Genomic DNA, 22075 nt, shown 5'->3' on the forward strand with positions numbered 1-22075 from the left:
TTAAATAGCGCACTACTTTTACAATAATAGCATCAAAAGAAATAAACACTATAAATAAATAAATAAAATGTAAGCAAAATAGATAAAATGAAGTATAATTTAAATTATATTAAATTTACACAGTGCACTACTGTTACAGTAATAGCACTGAAGGAAATAAACAGTAAAAATAAACAAATAAACAAACACACAAACTTTAACCAAAATAGCTTAAATTGAGTATAATTTAAATTATATTAAATTTACATCATGCACTACTGTTACCATAATAGCACTGAAAGAAATAAACAGTAAAAATGAATAAATAAATAAATAAATAAATAAATAGATAAAATGTAACCAAAATAGATTCTATTGAGTATAATTTAAATTATATTAAATTTACACACTGCACTACTGTTACAATAGCACTGAAAGAAATATAAAAATAAATAAACAAACAAACCAATAAATAAATAAATAAATAAATAAACTTTAATCAAAACAGCTTAAATTGAGTATAATTTAAATTATATTAAATTTACATCATGCACTACTGTTACCATAATATCACTGAAAGAAATAAACAGTACAAATAAATAAATAAAAAATGTAACCAAAATGAATTAAACTGAGTATAATTTAAATTATATTAAATTTACACAGTGCACTACAGTTACAATAATAGCATTGAAAGAAATAAACAGTAAAAATAAATAAATAAACAAACACACAAACTTTAACCAAAATAGCTTAAATTGAGTATCATTTAAATTAGATGAATTAACTGTAAAAATAAATAAATAAATAAATAAATAAATAAATAAATAAATAGCTAAATGAATAAATAAATAAAAATGTAACCAAAATTAAAATTTTATTAAGTAACAAGTGAAACATTTTTAAGTATTCTATACATTCTGTTATAAAATACTATGATATTAGGTTCATTGTTTATTTTTGTTGTGCCTTATTAACAAATGAATTACCAAATGTTGTTCCATATATAGGTTTTGGCAAACGGAAGCAAACTGTTCAAGAGCCGAATCGCGAAAATGAGTCAGGCTTCCCATCTCTAGCTGCTTATATCGGATCTTACGCTATGTTATGTAACTACATCCCATAAATACTGACTGCGCGCCTTCTGATTTGAATGACAACGGCTTCCTCCAATCACAGCGCAGGACAGCGAGAGGGCGTTTCCGTTTCCCCTCGCGGCCTGTTCTGTCGGTCACCTCCTGCTGCGCAGTTCTGCTGAACGGGACGCGTCCTCTCCCCGGTGCGCAGGCGGGAGAGGCCCGAGCTGAACGCGTAAACATCGGGCGTGGAACGCATGATTTTAAAGGACAGGGTGCTGCAAATGGAAGCGGATGGTTTTGTGCGCAGGCGGCGGATGACAGCGGACACATCGGGCGGCGATGCCGCGGTAGCCGGAGCTTCCGCGGGCGCGGAGATACACTGGTTCGGCGGCCGTTTCTGGGGTGTTTCCGAAAGCCTCGTCGGCACTTTGACACCTCGGATAGCAGGAGAAACGGAGCTTCATGTTGGACATTTCTATGGCTCCCAGGAGGTCAATGATTTATCAGAACCGGACTATGAGGGTTTGCCCCAGGGTGCCTCCACCAGCACGCACATGTTGGCAGGGGCAGTGGCAGGAATCATGGAGCATTGCCTGATGTTCCCTATTGATTGTGTGAAGGTAAATAAATGCAGTTGCAAAACATCAAGAGTTTCATAAAGAATTCAAGCAGGACTAATGTAACCAGCAGGCCCTTAAAACATCCGACAAGCTGGCAAGGTCGAGTTAGTCTCCCTGTGTGATATTTTATACTCTAAGTTAAATACTTTGCACACAGTATAGTTCCCATCTGCTCTGTTCTCAGCTTTTAGCTGTTTACATTTAGAATTAACTATTGCACTTCATTGCATTTAGTAATCTTATGAATCATCTGTAGTCATCTAATCTCTCCAATGTTTAAATCTGTCTGGACTAATTAGTAATGATCAACTAAAGTCCCAAGCATGTAATCGCAACAGCCTTTTTTTTTCTTTTTGGATTGTTGTCATATGGTTTTATTCTGTGGTTGTGAGCGTTAGCAGTACCTGTCTGTGTGCGAGGTGTCATTATGAAACATGAACATGAGAGAGGAAGGTCACACGTGGCTCCAGCACTCCTAAACCACATGACCTTGTTGACGCTGCGTTGGGATACTGCGCATGCGCAGTTAACATGTAGTTCAAATGCAGTCTAATGAGAATTAAGTTTCTTATAAGTCATTGGTTACCTGAAAGGGTGTCACGCTTTTTGACATGCACCATAGGACATCTGTGATATGCTGCTAGTTACGTAACTACCATATAGATACTCAGACTGCATACATATCGTTGTTTCCCTAAACAGGACACTTCATGTGTCATTGAAGCTGTTTTGCATAAGAAGTGTTTGCTGTGGGTGCAATGATCAAGATGCCCCTGGCAAACTGTAAGGAAGTATTACTTTGAGTGTTCAGCTGCTCTTGTCAGGATGAAGTGAAGAGTTCTTTAGAGACAAAGACACTTGTTTTATGTCTTTTACAGCTGTTCCCTCTCAGTCCAGACTGTAATCCTAGAAAACACTCATCTGTTTTGTGCATTTTAACACAGTGTTTTTATTACACCTTTAATATATGCTATTAAAATCAGTACTAGCCTACACTACCAATCAAAAGTTTTTGAACAGTTTTTTTTTTTTTTTTTTTTTTTTTTTTTTATAAGTCTTTTCTGCTCACCAAGCCTGCATTTATTTGTTCCAAAGAACAGCAAAAGCTGTAAAATTGTTAAATATTTTTACTATTTAAAATAACTACTTTCTATTTAAATATATATTATAATGTAATTTATTCCTGTCATTTCAAAGCTGAATTTTTAGCATCATTACTCCAGTCACGTGATCCTTTAGAAATCATTCTAGTATTCAGATTTGCTGCTCTAAAACATTTTATTATGTTGAAAACAGCTGAGTAGATTTTTTTTTTTTTTCAGGTTTCTTTGATGAATAGAAAGTTCAGAGGAACAGCATTTATCTGAAATGGAAATCTTTTGTAACATTATAAATGTCTTTATCATCACTTTTGATCAATTTAAAGCAACCTTGCTAAATAAAAGGAATTCATTTCAACAATTTCTGTCCCTAAAAAGAAAAAAGCTTTTTATTTCAGTTAAATGTTGATCTTTGGATCTTTCTGTTAATCAAATAATCAAATTTACCCAGCTGTTAAAAATATTGATAATAATAATAAAGATTGTTTCCTGAACAGCAAATCAGCATATTAGAATGATTTCTGAAGGATCATGTGACACTGAAGACTGGAGTAATGATGCTGAAAATAAATTCAGCTTTGAAATCACAGGAATAAATTATATTTTAAAATATATTCCAATAGAAAACAGTTATTTTAAATTTAAAAATGTTGCTGTTTTTGCTGTACTTTGGATCAAATAAATGCAGTATTGGTGAGCAGAAGAGACTTCTTTAAAAAACATTAAAAATCTTACTGTTCAAACTTTTGACTGGTAGTGTATGTTAGGCTCTTTCCCTGGCATTTCATATTCTCTGAATGCCACACATTTAACACTTTTTCCATCCTCTTTATCTGCCTGTAACAGACCAATTTATGTGGTAGTCAGTTTTTAGTGTTTTCAATTTAAAAGTTTAGCCCACATTTATTCTTCTTGAATATCTTGTTTTATTTGGACATGTTGGTAATAAAACTGCTTGGAGGTATTTAATGTTGACTTTTCGATTTGTGTAATCTGTCTGTTATATGGAAATTCCATGCTGAGGTTGATTCACAGCAATATGAGTGATGAGGAAAGGAAAAGCTAACAGTGGATTCTATTTACACACGAAGGTCAAGTTCAAATCTCTGAACACACAGTGTGGCACACTGCACGTTGCCCCTGTTTAGAGAAGAGAATCAGAATAAAGTGGAGAACAGTGAAGTAAATTCAGCACCTATACTGTCCAAAATTCGTTTATTTGTAGACAGTACAAAAACATGATTTCAGTCAGCGCAAAAATAAAATAAATATATAATGCATTGTACATATAGATTATAGCATAGACAAAGCCACATCTTTGGTGTCTGGATAAGCTTTTCTTTGAAAGAAAAAAACATACAAAATATAATTAAAATTAAAAGTGTACATGTAATTGCTACATTACTGAAAATGAGTACAATCACTAATGACTAAAAAAACTATGAAAGGAAATTGATTGGTCAAAAAGGATGGGGACTTTTTGTACTCAGAGTGTTTGTTTTGTTCATGTCCTAGCACATTTTGCTCTCATGGTTCTTGTACATTGTTTTCTTGGCGGTAAATGTACTACAGGGTCACAAGTAGGTCATTGCAAGTAGGTTGTTTCCTGATAGAAATTAAGTGTTTAACTTGTTGCAATAAAAGATCAGTTCTCTGTTTTGTACAAGACTCCTGGCCCATTTTGCAATCTTGGAACTTCCTGTTGGAGGTTGTAGTTCCCTACTCCCCCTGTCACAAGGAACTGGCTTTATATGTGTTTTACACACATTTATTGGCAAATATAATTATTTCCCAGGACTTTTGTGGAATATCGTTTCCTTACAGGAATAATGTTACTCATACAACCACAACAGGCATCTTAAATTTCACCACATTGCAGCTGTTGTTGTGAACCAACGTTTTCGGCCACTCTGACCATGTCAGTTCAAACATGACTTTCGTGGTATAGGTCCAAGGCCACAATGTAAATCTACAAAATGTGTTGTGCAAGTACATTACTAAGTTCTAAGTACATACATTTTTTTTCGCTGTTGAATCAAGGCCAGTGTTTCTGTAGAAGCTGGTTACAGGTACTGAATTGCATCCACAGTTCTCATGTATGTCAGGTGATACTGTAGATCTGCAGGAAAAGCGGATTAGGTGGTTAGATTATGTCCCTGTGTGACCTTATTGCTAAACTTCAGTTCTGATCTACAGATCCAATGATTTGGCTATGTGCTGCAATGCTTTATTCTGTCATGTTTGCTTTTTTATAGTGTACTGTTTTATGGTGTGTTTAAAATTGATTTACTCTCTTTAAAATTCATAAATATTTACATTTATATATCATAAATATTATATAAATAAATATAATATATCATAAATATTCATTATTTATATATTGTTTTCACTATTTATTGTGTGTGTGAGTGTCTGTTGCATTGATAAATATTTTGTTGCAGGCTTGAGATAATAAATTGAAAAAATAAATTAATAGGAAGACACTTGCCCTATTGAGGCAGTGATGCATTGCAACTTTATATTTGTTTGTCATGTTTTTATTATTATATTATTATGTATTTATTTTTACTTTATTCTGGGGGTTTTTTTTGCAAATGTTTTTTTCCCGCAAATGTTTTTTTAGTATTAAAAAAAATAAACATTTTGATCATTTTGCAGGCCTGAAATAATAAAAAAAATAAAAATAAATAAAGGGACACTTGCCCAGTGGTGCTCTGTCATTATATCTAATGTTTGTTCATTATATTTTATATATTTATTTCTTAAAATTTTTGCAAATGTCAACTTCTCTAACACCTTTTTTCTGTAGAAGTATTTATGAAAACATAGTAAAAAAAAAAAATCTAATGTCAGCAAGGTAATATTTTCTAGCTGTCTAAAATGTTTTGCTGTAATTAAAAGGCTTAAAATAAAAAAGCAATTCACTGCATGCTGTAATTCCAGCAAATTTATAGATACAAGTGTTATAAATAATTTGTTGTTGTTTGTTTTTAATGCAAACATTTATTTATTTTTTTTAAGTCCAAAAAGAAATCTGAACTGAAAATCCCTGTTTTAATGCCTGTATTTATACTAATACTTTAATCTACATAGTAGGGCTTGTAAGTTTAAACAATTGTTCTTTGTTGCAGACTCGCATGCAGAGCCTTCAGCCAGAGCCAGCTGCCCGCTACCGTAACGTGATGGACGCCTTGTGGCGAATCGTGAGGACTGAGGGAATCTGGAGGCCAATCAGAGGGCTGAATGTTACAGCTGTAGGGGCGGGGCCAGCTCATGCACTTTACTTCGCCTGTTACGAAAGGTTGAAAAAGGTCCTCAGTGATATCATCCATCCGGGAGCGAACAGTCATTTGGCGAACGGTACCAGTTTTCCCGCCCATCAGCACTGCTAATTCTCTCACCAGCAGTTAGAAAATGTGTTCCTTAAAAATCTTTTTTTGCTTTTTCAGAAGTCTTTTTTTTTTTTACTTCATTAACATATTAGCTGCAATAACAGCATCCAAATTTAGTGAAGTTCAGCAGTGGTTTAAAGCCATACACATACTTAGTTATTTGGCAGTGGCTATGTTATTTCTATGAAATATGTATTACTCAAAAATCTGCTCATGTCTTCTCAGTTGACCTCTTTAAAAATGTCCTTCTAGTATGAGGTCAAATCCCAAAATAGCCAAAAATGCAGCTCTCCGATATCGCGACAGCAGCTATAAATACAAGAGAAGCTCATGTGGGTGGTGGGTAATATTTAAACACATGATAAATAATCCACATTTTTAATTGCTTATATTATTATTTTTATATAGTCTTTAGTATCTTTAGTTGTTAGTCATTGTTGGTGTTTCTGTGTAGTGTCTCTTTTCTTTCTCTTTCCTCCAGGTTGGAGTGAAGGGTGGTAAGTAACTGTTAGCGTATTACTGTTTATCAGTAGAACTGCCTGAAAAGGAATGAAAATTATTTGACATCAAGATATTTTGGTGTGCTTGAGTTTTTTTAGTCATAGTTTGCAAGCAATTGCCCTAATGTCCTGTGAGATTGTAAACTCAGAAGCTGCAGCAGTTTTTGCTTCTTACCGTAAAAAGAGACACTATGAGTGAAGTAAATGCTGGTTTGCTGAACAAAAGACTCTTTTTCTCCCGACTTCACATTCCCCAGAGTTTATCCAGTCAATCCCTAATCTCTGTGTTAAATCATAGGGGGTATTTGTTGGTTGTTCAGGACACAGTTTTTGTCTGACTGTCATCTGATCCGTCTGTATATCTGATTGTTGTATTTTGAGTCCAGTCACGATCCACTCTGTGTGATGCACCAGTTTTGGTGCTAAAGTCTGAGGGCATGTGTTACAGGGGCCGCTGGATGTGTCGCCACATTGCTTCACGATGCTGCAATGAATCCAGCTGAAGGTATATTTGGTTTAATCTCTACTTCCTATAAAAAAATAAAATGTGACCTAGGACCACAAAAATAAGGGTCCATTTTTAATGCTAAAAAAGCTGAATAAATAAGCTTTCCATTAATGTATGGTTTGTTAGGGTAGGGCAATATTTGCCTGAGATGCAACTATTTGAAAATCTGGAATCTGAGGGTGCAAAAAATCAAAATATTGAGAAAATCGCCTTTGAAGTTGTCCAAATGTGTCCAAAGTTCTTATCAATGCATATTACTAATCAAAAATTAAAGTTTTGATATATTTACGGTAGGAAATGTAGAAAATATCTATAAATTTGACCCATACAATGTATTTTTGGCTATTGCTACAAATATACCTGTGCTACTTATGACTGGTTTTGTGGTTCAGGGTCACAAATAAGATTTTAATATACTATTCACTACTGTTCAAAAGTTTGGGGTGAAATACTTAGCATATTAGACACATAATCAGCATATTAGAATAGTTTCTTTCATATTAGAATAGGGCTTTTTTCCTTGATAGGACAGTGGAGATGAGAGAGGGGGGGGTGGCGCACTGCCCACCAGGCCACTGGCGCCGACATTAGAATGATTTCTGAAGGGTTATGCGGCACTGATATTTCCACCACTGAATAAAAAATGTAAAAATTATTATTGCGACTTTTTATCTCACAATTCAGATTTTTTTTTTTTTTCAGAATTGTGAAATATAAACTCGCAATTGTAAAATATAAACTTGCAAATTTAAACTCTCAATTCTGACTTTTTTCTCAGAATTGCTTGATATAAACTCGCAATCGCAAGTTTTAAACTCACAACTGCGAGTAGTTGTTACTTTTTGCAAGTTTGCAATTTTGACTTTACTCATTCTGACTTTTTTCTCAGAATTGTGAAATATAAACTCGCACATTTAAACTTGCAGTTTTGACTTTTTCTTCCTCAGAATTGCACGATACAAACTCACAACTGTGAGAAATAAAGTTACAATTGCAAGATAAAAACATTTCTGTTGCAATTCTGACTTTTTGCACAGATTTCTGATTCTGACTTCCTCACAATTTTGACTTTTTTCTCAGAATTTTGAGCTGTAAATTCACACTTGCAAGTTATAAAGTCCAATTTTGATGGGAAAAAAGACTATGTTCTCAGAATTGCACGTTTATATCTCATTTCTGACTTAATAACTCGCAATAACTAAGAAAAAAGTCTGAATTGTGCGTTTATATCTGACTTTTTTTTTTATATAAACTCGCAGTTCTGAGAAATTAAGTCAGATTTGCGAGTTTATATCGCAGTTCTGACAAAGAAAGAAAGAATTGTGAGTTTGTATCACGCAATTCTGAGAAAAAAGTCAGAATTACAATTGCGAGAAAAGTCACAATTATCATTTTTTATTTTTTATTCAGTGGCAGAAACGTGCTTCCATACACTGAAGACTGGAGTAATGGCTGGTTTGCATCACAGGCATGAATTACACTTTTAAATATATTAAAGTAGGAAACATTTTGAATTGTGAAAATATTTCACAATATTACTAATTTATTGTATTTATGGTGAGCATAAAAGACATTCAGAAACATAAAAAAATAAAATCATTATGACCCCACACTTTTGACCGGTAGTGTGTATTTATTGTATAATTATTTTTATTTTGTTTTGATATGTTGGATTTGATTTGAAATTTGTACAATTCATGTGTCATAACAGCACTTGCCATGGTATTCTTTGAAATATCTTGATTTAACATGGTATGTATCAAAGTATACCATCACTTTATAGTACCATTATAGTACTTTTGTTGTATGCTAAATTTGAACAGATTACAAAGCTACTTTTAAATAAAAGAAAAAAATGTTTATTACGCTAATGCTAATTAGTAGGACTGCGATAGTGATTATTGTTAAATTTTTTTATTTAAATAATTACATCTTAAGAAATTATTTCAAGGTTTTTTGATGACTGAATTAAAAACTTATTTGAGAAAAAAAAAACATTTTATTTAATTAAAAAAAAAAAAATAAAAAAAAAAATAGTATTTTAATTTCACATCCTACGTAATATTCTCCTCCAAATAATGCACAGATTGAGTTGTAGCAGCCCTACTAACCAGCAAACCTTGACTCCTTTGGTCTGGAAGTTCACTGTTCGCTCCCAGCCAGGAGATGGCAGAAAAGATCTAATTTCCTGTCTAATTTCACCACCAAAAACGCATTTCCAAAAGACAGCCTTGTGGGAACAGATTGGCCTTGCTCTAATTAACAGCTGTGCAATGTTGAAACAGTAGCATTAGCCGAAATCTCCCAGCGGGCCAAACAGACAGCAGTGTCTGTTTCTGCACTCTTGAGGCTCAAGGTTAATCGGTGCAGGTGCCAGACTGAGACCTTGCATAGACACCTGCTCTCAATCGCCTCGTCTGTTCCCCGCAGACCGCTTGACTGTAGGTCAGACAGGAGGCGCGTTTGATCCGCTCATGTCCGGACGTTTCTGCTTTGATGGGCCTACTGTATTTCAGTCGTGACCTGACTTCTTGCACTTGCCTAATGTTCCTCTTCCTGTCTTCTTTTGTTTCCTGTCTGACTGCCTCTCATTTAGTGGTGAAGCAGAGGATGCAGATGTACAACTCGCCATACCGTGGCGTTCTGGACTGTATACGCTGCGTGTGGCAGCAGGAGGGGGCGTTGGCTTTTTATCGCAGCTACACCACGCAGCTCACCATGAACGTCCCGTTCCAGGCGTTGCACTTCATGACCTATGAGTACCTGCAAGAGCTGCTGAACCCCCAAAGACATTACAACCCCTCCTCCCACATGGTGTCGGGCGCGCTGGCGGGTGCCATCGCCGCTGCCGCCACCACACCACTGGACGTTTGCAAGACGCTGCTAAACACGCAGGAGTCTCTGGCGCTCGATTCCGTCAGCCAGAGCGGAAGACACATCACGGGCCTCGGCCATGCCTTTCGGACTGTCTACAGGCTTGGCGGCCTTCCCGCTTACTTCAAAGGCGTTCAGGCCAGGGTCATATACCAGATGCCCTCGACTGCCATCAGCTGGTCTGTCTATGAGTTCTTCAAATACGTTATCACCAAACACCAGCATGAGAAACGCAGGATCCAGAGGGACGGAGAGAAGTAATCACTCACAGCTGGCCCGACCTTGGCTTTCTCTCTTATAACCAACCAGATAAGCACTCATGCTGCAAAAGGACTGATTGAATAAATGATACGCACATATAGAGTCCAAACACTCATGTCTGTTTACTTCCTTTCAGTCTGCATTTAATACTGAAACTTTCCTGTATAATTCAACTAATAATCATGACCTAAGTTCTCACTGTGAAGGCTCAAGTTTTTGGTCACTTTGCACTTAACCCAAATTACATCTCCCACCAGAGGGCATCAGTGGCCTCTTTAGACATTATATGCTAATGAGTGGGCGTGCTTTAAGTTTGTGGGTGGGGTTTAGAGCCTCTAGACTTCTCCAATTCCTTCCTTTCTTCTGAACAGTACACAGAACAGCAAACTTAGTTTTTTATATTTTTCCAGCCAAAACCAATACGCACAAATGAAGACATATCTGTACACTGAAAATTGGATTTTAAACATCACTAAAAATCATTGTTTATGGCAGAATGTAGACCTGTACAGTAATTTATTGCCTTCTCTGGCTGAATAGCACTCAGAGATAATGAAAGATATCTATGTTAGAGGTATTTTTGTAGTATTTGGCGGTGGCTCTTCGTCAGCACTTGTGGGAAATGTTCCTGCAGTTGATCCAAAGTTCTGAGATGGAGATCATTGCCCCTTCATAACTAGTTCTCTGAGGTCTCCGCATATAGATCTATATAACAACTTTAGCTTTAGGAAGACACCCAGTCTTTTCTGGCCAATGCTAGTATTATCCAGTCAACAATGCCTTAGACATGCAGATCACATGACCTGAGTGTCATTTTACTTCTGAGTAATTCACTGAATATGAATTGGTTATTTGGAGTTGTTTCTTGATGGACACTGGAATGTATTTTGGTTTGCTCTTAACTGAATTTGAGCTCTTGTGTTTGAGAGTTGCCGATGAAATGCACCTGGCAGTTGAACATATGAGTTTTATTGACGGAAATCTGACTGCCCCATTCTTTTTTTTTTTTTTGTTCCTCAGCTTTAAATAAATTTGCAGTGCAGGGATTTCCCTGGCTTGCATAAACTGATGTCAGTGTGAGTTAATTACTTATTCATGTACTCTGATTCAGGTTTGGAGTTAAAGGAATGTTCTGGGTTGGTATTATTTAATTTTAACTGGTTTGTAAAAAATAATGCAACATATATGCCACAATAATGCATTAGCTGTTGAAGTCTATGGGGCAAGATGTTAGACAAGATGTAAAAGTTAAGTTTTTTTTTTTTTTTTTAAAGCCTATTATTCTAACCAAGGCTGCATTATTTCATCAGAAATACAGTAAAACAGCAAAATTATTAAGTATAATTACAATTTAGAATAACCGTTCTCAATTATTATATATTATATAATTTTCAGCATCATTACTCCAGGTTTCAGTGTCACATGATCCTCCAGAAATCATTCTAATATGCTGATTTGGTGCTCAAGAAACATATCTATTTATTTATTTGGAAACCTTGCTACGTAAAGTCAGACAAATGTTTAATTTAGACATCTTTACAGCCCAAATAACATTTTTGCATTGCATAACTGTATAAGTGATAACTAATATATAATTAAACTCATTTATATAATTGAATATTGAATAATTGATTAACTTTTTAAACAATATACATTTATGCATTTACACCTCATTCAAACATGCTTAAATTACTTGCATCATAGATTGCCATTTAAAGTGCGTTACTATACATAGCTATCCTCTTTTTTTGTTAGTTTTTACAAGTTTAAAGACTTGCTACTTGTTAATTACCTCCAATGATGTCAATACTCTATCCCAATACTCTATCCCAAAAGCTATCTAGTACATAGACCTTTTTATTTTTAAAAACCAAGAGTTATTAGAGTACATTTTATAAGAAAATTTTATTTCATTCTTTCAAATTCAAAATTTTGCATTTAATTCAATGTGTTACTTGCGAATTTATTTGCAAATTTCCCGGCAATTTCTGAGTGAAAATTGTTTCATAGTAAATCCTACACCAGATATTTTTCCAGTGTACATGACTTCCACTAATTCCTCTGTGTGGAGTGTGGAATTTCTTTGCCGGTGTCCTCGGGAATGAAGGAGCAGCACCTCTAAGCCGTAAGAGCTGAAAGATCTCTGTTGGTGGCAAGTTCTGTGTTTGGTCTAAGATGCAGGTGCACATGTGACCTTTGACTTCAAGTTTCCGAACAATTGCCAGGAGTGTGGAGGAGATCTCACTTTACCTGCCTGCTAATGTCTGGGCAAGAGGGTTAAATGTTTTTTTTTTTTCTTTTTTATGTTAGGAGTCTCTAATGTGGTCCTTTTTCTCAGAACTAACCCTTTTTGTGTTTTGCTTTTGTCCAGCTGGTGTCAAGGTCATTTTTAGTAGATGTATGAAGCCAGTTGCCCTTAGATTCACACATGTGTAATTTATCATTAAATACATACCACTAAGTATATATACAGAAATATATTTATTTAGCAAGTGTGCATTAAATGGATCAGAAATATATTAGAAAGACCAGATTTGTGGCCGTGGTCATAATGGTAATTTTTTTGAAATTGAGATTTATATATCATCTGAAAGCTGAATGAATAAGCTTTCCAGTGATGCATGGTTTGGATAAGACTATATGAATAACTATTGGAAAATCTGGAATCGGAGGATGCAAAAAAAAAAATCAAAATATTGAGAAAATCTCATTTAAAGTTGTCCAAATGAAGTTTTTAGCAATGCATATTACTAATCAAAAATTAAGTTTGATATATTTATGGTTTTACAAAATATCTCCATGGAACCTGATCTTTACTTAATACCTTAATGATTTTTGGCATAAAAGAAAAATGGATCATTTTGACCCATACAATGTATTTTTGGCTATTGCTACAAATATACCTGTGCTACTTATGAGTGGTTTTGTGGTCCACATTGGAGGTCGCATTTCTATCTTAAATTAATGCTGTTCACTGAACCATCTATTTACCAAAAAATCCTGAAATAATGTATTGTCACTTTCACCAACATATTAAACAGCAAAAGCAGTTTTCAACAAAATAATAATAAGAAACATTTTTAATAATCGAGCACCAATAATTGCGCATCATATCCGCATACCAATATGATTTTTGAAAGATCATGTGACACTGCAGACTAGAGTAATGTTGCTAAAAATTAAGCTTTGCATCACAGAAATAAATTAAACTTTAAAATATATTAAAACAGAAAATAGCAATTTTAAATTGTAATATTTCACAATGTTACAGTTTTTACTGTTTTTAATCAAATATATGCAGCTTTGTTGAACGTGAGACTTCCAAAAACAAAGCAAAAAAAGTGTGTTGTAAAACGGTAAAATTTTTCAAAGCTGTAAACAAAGCTAATATTATTGGTATATGTTTTACAAGAAAATACTACTCCAGTTTCCCTGCTTCGAAATTTCATGTCTAATTCAGTGTTACTTGCTGTAAAATTTGCAAGCAATTTCAGAGTGAAAATGATTAGTATATGTATATAATGCTATATATATATATATTTTTTTAACATAATCTTGTTTTCCTTGAAAATGTTGAAAAAGCAATGTGCTGGTTTTCTATTTTATATTAATGCAATAACATTCATGCATTTTTAATTGTATATATCCAAATACTTTTAGAGGTGTGTGTCCTTTATATTTGTGTGTGAGGCTTTAGTTTTATTTTATGTAAAAAAAGCTGTCACAATAACATCCTAATTATGTAACAGGTAAGTAACATCATGCCGCTGATGATAGGGTTCAGAAATTCCTCCTTTTTCTCTAAAGGTATGAGAGAGAGCAGATGACAGCTGAAGAACCATCAGCCCCGCTCTTGAGAGCCGCAGGCTCAGCCAGCTGAACGTGAACTTGACAGTCAATCTGCCAGGTGGACTGTAATGGAGCAGCTCAAGGACGTGGCTGCAAGGTAGACCTGATCCAAAGATTCAAACGCCCAAGATGAGAGAAAAAAATGAAATAATCTTTCATACTTGCAGGTCAATGACTGAATGCTCTTAAAGATCTTGCACAGTGTAATTTAAATGTTTTTTTAGGCATTAACCTAGCCTTAGAAAGTCAAGGTGGTGTTGTCTTCAGTTTGTTATTTCTCAGCACTTATTCGATTTGAATACAAACCTGACATGGAAATCAGGTCTGGAGTAGACCTTTCTATCCTTAGATGGCTAGGTGGATAGACAGGTCTGACGTCAGTCCTACCTCATGGGTTCATGTCCTTCAACTGACTTTCTATTATCCTGTTTGCAAAAAAAGCACATTGGAGGATACTGAATCATTTGCTTTTGGCAATGATGTGTATCAGCTTTAAAGTAATGCACGATTAACGCTCCTTGCAAGCTTAGAATCAATGCGAACACGTACAAAATGGGATACAAACTCTACAGAATCTGGGTGGTTTTGCTACTGGCTTGGTTTGCAGGTGCAAAATGATTTTTAATACAGTCTTTATACATTCTCCCAGACATATACTCTTGTCAGGCAGACATCTGTTCAAACAGGGAGCGTTAATGAACACTCTTTGAATGTCTGAGAGTGTGATGGTGTGTTTCACCCCACCCTAGCATTCGTTTATGACTCTCCTCCCATCCGTGTCGCGGGTGGCCCGCACGAGCTTGCCCACAATGGTGCTGATGAGCTTCCTCAGTAGAGTCTGTAGGGGATTACGAGGAGGTGTTTATGGTTCCTGATCCATCCAGTGAATCGGTCCTGTGCAGTTCTTTAAGGAGTCAGAGATGGTAAATGAGGTATTTGTAGGGAATTAGGTGATGTTATTGTTGTTTTAGAACATGTGCCTGGGCCGATGTTTGATCAGCTGAGTCAGAGAGAGACTTGGAGTAGTTTCCTAAGTGGGAAAATGTGAGAAAGTGTGTGTTGCTTTAGTTGCTGGACTGCTGACAGACAGTGGAGTGTTTGCTTTTTCTTCTAACGCTAATAAAGAGCCCTCACGGTCTGGTAGAGGATGTGTCTCATGAGACACTTGTTTGTTTGGGTTTTTCTCCATCGCTTTACCTCACACACATATGCTGAAGATGTTTTATTGCATATGATTTTCAATATTTTTGCATTGGTTTCACCACTGAATACTGGAGCCATGCTTTACGAGCTGAGCCACAGAAACCTGATCCAACACTGTACATAACTCTGGCTCTTTGTGTTCTGTGTAAGTCACCTGATTGTCCTGTGTGGTGAAGCTCCACATTTGTATTCTTCTCTAGATGTTTAGTAATGCTGAGATCCAGCTTTGAGGGACTCAAAGGCTTCAAGCTGTCATTTATACATGACTTAAAGTACAAAAACCCTAATGTAATATTACCCTATTAAAAATAAACATACTCCTTAAAAACTTTTTTGTGTTCAACATATGAAAGAAATTAATAAAGGCTTGGAACAACATGAAGGTGAGTAAATGATAACAAATAAATATTTTGGAGGTGAACTATCATAACGTCTCGGAGCGGCTCTCAGCTTCTTCAGAACAGTGAAATATAATGAAATATAGTGCAGTGTAAAAGTAATATACTATGCTTTGTAATGTAGTAAAGTAATGCTTGAGATTGGCTCTACCAGATCCTTAAATCAGTTGTTAACCATTGTATTGAGATCAATTGAATCCAAATGCACTACCAGTCAAAGGTTTTTGAACAGTAAGATTTTTAATGTTTAAAATTTTTAAGTCTCTTCTGCTTACTAAGCCTGCATATATGATCCAAAATACAGCAAAAGCAGTAATGTTGTGAAATATTTACTATTTAAAATAACTACTTTCTATTTAAATATATATTTAAAAAGATCATTTATTCCTGTGATCAAAACAAAATTTTCAGCATCATTACTCCAGTCTTCAATGTCACATGATCCTTCAGAAAGAAAGTTTTTTTTTTTTTTTATTAATTAATTTATTTGTATTATTATTGTCAATATTTAAATCAGGTATATTTTTGTCAGCGTTCCTTTTCTGTAGATCCAAAGATGAGCATTTATCTGAAATAAAAAGCTTCTGTAATTCTTTAAAAAAAACATTAAAAATACCACGGGTAGGCTAGAATGAATCATTTGATACGGCGTTTGAACTGAGTCACTAAAAAGAATCGACTCAAAAATTACGTATCATGTATACGTTCACGTATCATGTAGGCTATTGGAGTAGCTCTCATTTTTTTTTTTTTTTTTTTTTTTTTCAGTTCTTCAAAATAACAAAATATAAAACTTGGCTACGATCGGATCATTGAATCGCTGAGTTGTGAAGCACTGGAGTCGGATGAGTCGAATTCACAAATGAATCCTTGACATTTGAATCATTTAAACTCAAGTCATTGGAAAGAATCTGTGCAAATATTTTTTCAGTTCTAAATGATGTAGAACAGCATGTTTTTCTAGGCAAATGCATAAGTAAGTAAATAAATAAATAAACGTACGATATTACACTTTGGAATGTAAACTTAAAGCTGCTATCCGTAACTTTTTTGGTTAAAATGATCCAAAATCAATTATTGAGCAAGTACAACCAATCAGTTTTCAAATCTATCTCCTTACCTTAGCCTGATGCACAACTGTAAGCTTGTAATAATGTTTTCTAATGTGGTTAGAGTCGTTCGTATTTGCGTCATACGTCAGTAATGTAAGTGACAATATATGTAAGTGAAAATATATTATATGTAAGTGAAAATATATTATATTCCAGTTTTAAATGTGCATCTGATTGCAGATATGTGGGATAAAGTTCTAAGGAACATTAAGGACCTTTAGGGACATAAGGAACATTAAGGCTTTTTGAGGTTAAAAGAACCATTTCTTTCAGTGAACTTCGAATGATATGATAATTGAAGATGAGACTGTACAGAAATTTAAATCTACAAATAACGCTTAGACACACTTTATACACGTAGCCCGTGCAATGTTGATGTTGTTAACAATAACAGTTTGTGAAGAAAGTATAACAATAATAATGATTTGCACGGTCTGTCCTGTTCTGAGTTATGTTTGCCATCGTTAGATTTAATCACCAATGGTAGCGCAATTTTTACTATTATTATTATTTTTCAGTTGGCCAGGACAAGACTGGCAGACATGTTACTTGTTCAGATGACATTTTCCGGTAAAACCACTTATTTTGGTGCTTTGACTGACAGCCCACACAGGTAAACCTCAAAACATTAGATCCCTGGTGAAAAAAACAGCATATGCTGGTAGCTATGTTTTGATGCTGGGATGCTGGTTAGGTATGTTTTGGTGCTGGTTTATGCTGGTCCTTTGCTGGTTTATGCTGGTCAGGTTGCTGGTCAAGGACCAGCATAAACCAGCACCAAAACATACCTAACCAGCATCCCAGCATCAAAACATAGCTACCAGCATATGCTGTTTTTTTCACCAGGGATTTATCTGCACTGAGGAGCTGAAAGAAGATAATTCCGCAAACAAGTCCAATTGCAGGCTGCAAACAGAGATGGCTACTGGCGACAAAGAAGCAAAACGTACAGACTGCAGGTTTGAGAAATCCACTTCCAGAACAACAATTCACAAATAATTTACTCACCCCCTTGTCATCCAAGACATTCATGTCTTTCTGTCTTCAGTCGTAACGAAATTATGGTTTTTGAGGAAAGCATTTCAGGATTTTTCTTAATATAATAGACTTGATTGGTGCGATCCCAGCCGAGGAAGAAGGGTCTTATCTAGCGATTCGATCTGTCATTTTTTTCAGAAAATAAAAATTTGTATACTTTTTAAGCACAAAAGCTTGGGTAGCACAGCCTGGGATGCGCGTTCACGACGGTACGTACTATTGAATCACGTCGAAAGGTCAAACTACAGACCCAGTGTTTACAAAGCAAACGCGCAAAGACTAAGAAAGTGCAAGTAAGTCAAACGCTGTTTACAAACAAAAAGGTACAACGATGTCGGACGATTCTGAAGTTGTAAGATAAAATAAGATGGAGTTTTTCGCCATACTCTACCTTTTTTAGCCGGAGTACACAGACGATGAACTTAGATGTGATTTGTAGTAGTGATGGGAAGTTCGGATCTTTTTACCGACTCGGACCTTTGAGTCTCGTTCAGCAAAATGAACGAATCTTTTTTCGAGTCATTTCGTTTATTTGAGCAAAATATTCAAATGTTACGTGTTACTTCCCTAACACATCTACTGCTTACACAAACGTTGATCACACTACAAACAAGACAAAACTATAATGCTATAAGAAAAAGAAAAGATTAATTCATTGTTTACCTGGGTCTTTAGCCTATGATTAGCTCACCTCACTTCTTATCTGACAAGTTTTCGGGTTTGAGTTGTTCATTCATCACGTGACAGCCCCACAAGCTCAACCAATGCGGTGGGAGCCGGAAAAAGAATTGATTGGTTCATCTCTCGAGTCTTCGGGATTAAGTCGTTCGTTCATCATTTGACAGCCCCATAAGATGAACGAACGACTCGAAAAACCCAAAGACTCGAAACAGGTGAACTAATTCCAGTACAGAACCTAATAGGATGTTGCGCATGCACAACTGAACGAATCACTCCCTGAGACGACTTGTTCTTCCCGAGTCACATTAAAGATTCGATTCGTTCAAGAACGACCCATCACTAATTCGTAGCATCGTGAACGCACATCCCAGAGCCTGTGCTACTTGAGCTATTGAGCTTTAAAATGATACAATTTTTTATTTTTCTGAAAAAAAAAAATGACAAATTCATGACAAAATCGTTTCGCAAGATCCTTCTTCCTCGTCTGGGATCGTTTCAAGCCCTTTGAAGCTGCATTTAAACTACATGTTGGAAGTTCAAAATCGGGGCACCAATCAAGTCCATTATATGAAGAAAAATCCTGAAATGCTTTCTTTAAAAACCATAATTTATTTACGACTGAAGACAGAAAGACATGAACATCTTGGATGACAAGGGGGTGAGTAAATTATTTGTAAATTGTTGTTCTGAAAGTGGACTTCTCCTTTAAGATTGACTTCCACTGGATCATTTTAATTAAGTTAAGCACTGTTGAATTTGAATTCACAAACAAATCATTTAACGTGACGTTTGAACTGTTTAAAGTCATTTAACTTTAAGTATCTTGGAGCGGCTCTGGGTTTTTTCCAGTTCTAAATAACGAAGAACGTCATGTTTTCTTTGGACTATAGCAAATATACTCTGACAAGTACAGATACTTAAAAAAGCAGTAACGGGATGAAAATACTTCATTACTGTTATCTTTGGCAAGGGATATGCAAACTACTGATTGTTTGAGATGAGAGCCGTTCACCTGAGATGAGGCCACTTCAGCAGCTGTGATATGAAGCTTGCTCTCCCTGAGGCAGACTTGCAACTGTAGTTGACACCTTGTCATTTCATCTGCGCTGACAGCTGCTTGTTTTGGCCTCCTAACATTAACCAGAGCCTCCCGTGCCATTTAAATTATCTGCAACAGCCACTTATTGCAAGGAACAGGTTGTGATTTATACTAATTGGTCTTGTGCTGTGCCATTACAGATTTGTTTGTGTGTTGGTTGACCCCAGAGGCCTGATTGTGACTCGCGAGACCACTTGACTGTGAACTTTGACGTGGTGGTCATCTTCCTGTGGCCTTTTACAGAGGTCTCCACCTTTGTGTCTCTGTAAAAGCACACAGTCTTCCCTAATCTAAACTATTTAGTCTGGCTGTAAATTCCTCTCAGCATCAGTGCTATAATGCAAATAACGACTGTTTTTGGAGGCTAGAGCGGTTTTATTCAAGATAATACAAGGACTATCAATTCAACTTATTAATACCGTTTCTAATTTTAGGGTCTGTATAGTTATTTTATTATTATTTTTTAAATAAATTAATACTTTTATTCAGCAAGGACATATTAAATTGATCAAAAGTTACAGCAAAGAAATGTATAACATTACAAAAGATTTTTATTTCAAATAAACGCTGATCTTTTGAACTTCATCAAAGAATCCTAAATCACTTTCTACAGAAATACAGTTGTTCAAGTTTAAATAATAATATTTTAAATATATATATTATTCAAATAAATGCAATGAGAGATGTCTTTCAAAAACATAAAAAAATCCTACCGACCACAAAAGTTTGAACTTTTTTTTTTAAGATGAATGTTGGATGATGTTTCAACTAGGACACCTAGGTAGGCGTAGGATAAATGTACTTTTACTTTTTCGGCATTAACCGACCACAAAAGCCTCTGATCTTGTTTTTAGTTATAGCACCACTTACCAGTCACGGTGAAAGGCGTATGATTAATCAGAGAGACGCACTCTTAGTTTTGACAGCGGTAACTGGCAGGCCTGCAGGCTTTGAGGAAGCTCTTGTGTTTACCCAGTTTTCCATCACAGATCTGCTTTCAGACCCACACACAACTCCATTTGTTTTCATTCCCTACAGCTGACACCTCACCTCTCCAGTCCATCTCTCTGTTCTGACGAACACATATGAGCTCTCTTCTTTCTCTTTTGCAGGAGTCATGAAAGTGCTCATTCCTTGTGAACTTGACTGACTTGTGTCTTCGGGCCTGGAGACTTTTACAGAGCTAAAAACCCTAAGGTGCTTGCGGTACCTTTGAATGATCAGGTTTGTTCTCTTTGTGTGTGATGTAAAAATCTGCTTCTGTTCTGTGTATCAGAACATGTGATTTGTGTCCCACTGATTTACTATTGAGAAAATTATTTAATGAGTTATAGAATAAAAATAGTTCTAAATGAATTTTGATTTTGTTCAACTGTTTGTTCCTCCTGTAGAAATAGTCTATGATTCGAACAGTATTTTATGTATTTCATTGTAATCCGCATAGTCATCTGTTTCAGTCACATGATTTTTCTGCTCATCCACTATATTTATAACCATCAGCAGAGCAATATAATGGCAGTGACAACAAAAACACATGAACAGAGAAACCAAGACAAAACACTGATCACTGTATATGATCCATACCAGGTCCCAGAAAAACATATTTACAGGTTTTAAGTTAGCAAAGACCCAAAGTTTCCCAACCTAACATTCACAGACATTTCTTTTTATTTTTATGAATTATACTAGTATATATTTTTTCACTTGGCAAACAATACATTCCATTTACAGATAATTGTTTTGTAAAACCTCCTCCTTCTATCATATCCAGTAAAGCTTAGAGCTTAAAGTGTATATATACACTATCTATCTATCTATCTATCTATCTATCTATATAAAATCTCTTTATGCCAACACTTTCCATTCATGTTATATATGGATTGTGGAATAAATATAAAATATTATATATTTGGTGGCATCTGTGCTACATATTTTCTGGGACCTGGTATGTATCAAATGATTCATTTTAATTTTTTTTTCTTTTTTTACTGAAAGTTTGCTGCAATTAAATTTTCATCAGTTTTTCGCTCAGTTCTTTCATTTTTAATTTAAAATTGTTTAAAAACTTTTTAGCTTTGTAATTTTTTACAGTTTTTTTTTATTAATTTAGTTTAATTTGTATTATATTTTATTACAAGGAAAAACCAAAACTGAACTTTTTTTTTACGTTTTGTGTCACAGTCACCACCTCAGTTTGTTTATTAATTTAAATTTAAATTATTTTTTAATTTTAATTAATTTCATTTTTTATTTTTATTTTTTATTTGATTTGATTAAACCCAGGAATTTTATGGTCAGCTTGTTTGTGTCATGGTCACCAGCTCAATCTTTTAATTGTAATTTTTTTTTGTTAATGTTTTGTAATTGTTTTGTTTTGTTTAA

At 35.0% G+C, this 22075-nt stretch overlaps 1 protein-coding gene across 1 annotated transcript; it reads left to right on the plus strand.

Moving 5' to 3' along the window:
- Positions 1 to 1173: 1173 nt before the first annotated feature.
- On the plus strand, positions 1174 to 11382 carry slc25a28 (solute carrier family 25 member 28). The gene is made up of 4 exons (XM_051125960.1): positions 1174 to 1678; positions 5910 to 6138; positions 7119 to 7175; positions 9775 to 11382. The coding sequence occupies exons 1-4, from the start codon at positions 1313 to 1315 to the stop codon at positions 10311 to 10313; spliced, it is 1191 nt and encodes a 396-aa protein (XP_050981917.1). The 5' UTR covers positions 1174 to 1312; the 3' UTR covers positions 10314 to 11382.
- Positions 11383 to 22075: the final 10693 nt, after the last annotated feature.

The sequence above is a fragment of the Labeo rohita genome, chromosome 13 (assembly GCF_022985175.1).
Source record: "Labeo rohita strain BAU-BD-2019 chromosome 13, IGBB_LRoh.1.0, whole genome shotgun sequence".
Classification (NCBI taxonomy): Eukaryota; Metazoa; Chordata; class Actinopteri; order Cypriniformes; family Cyprinidae; genus Labeo; species Labeo rohita.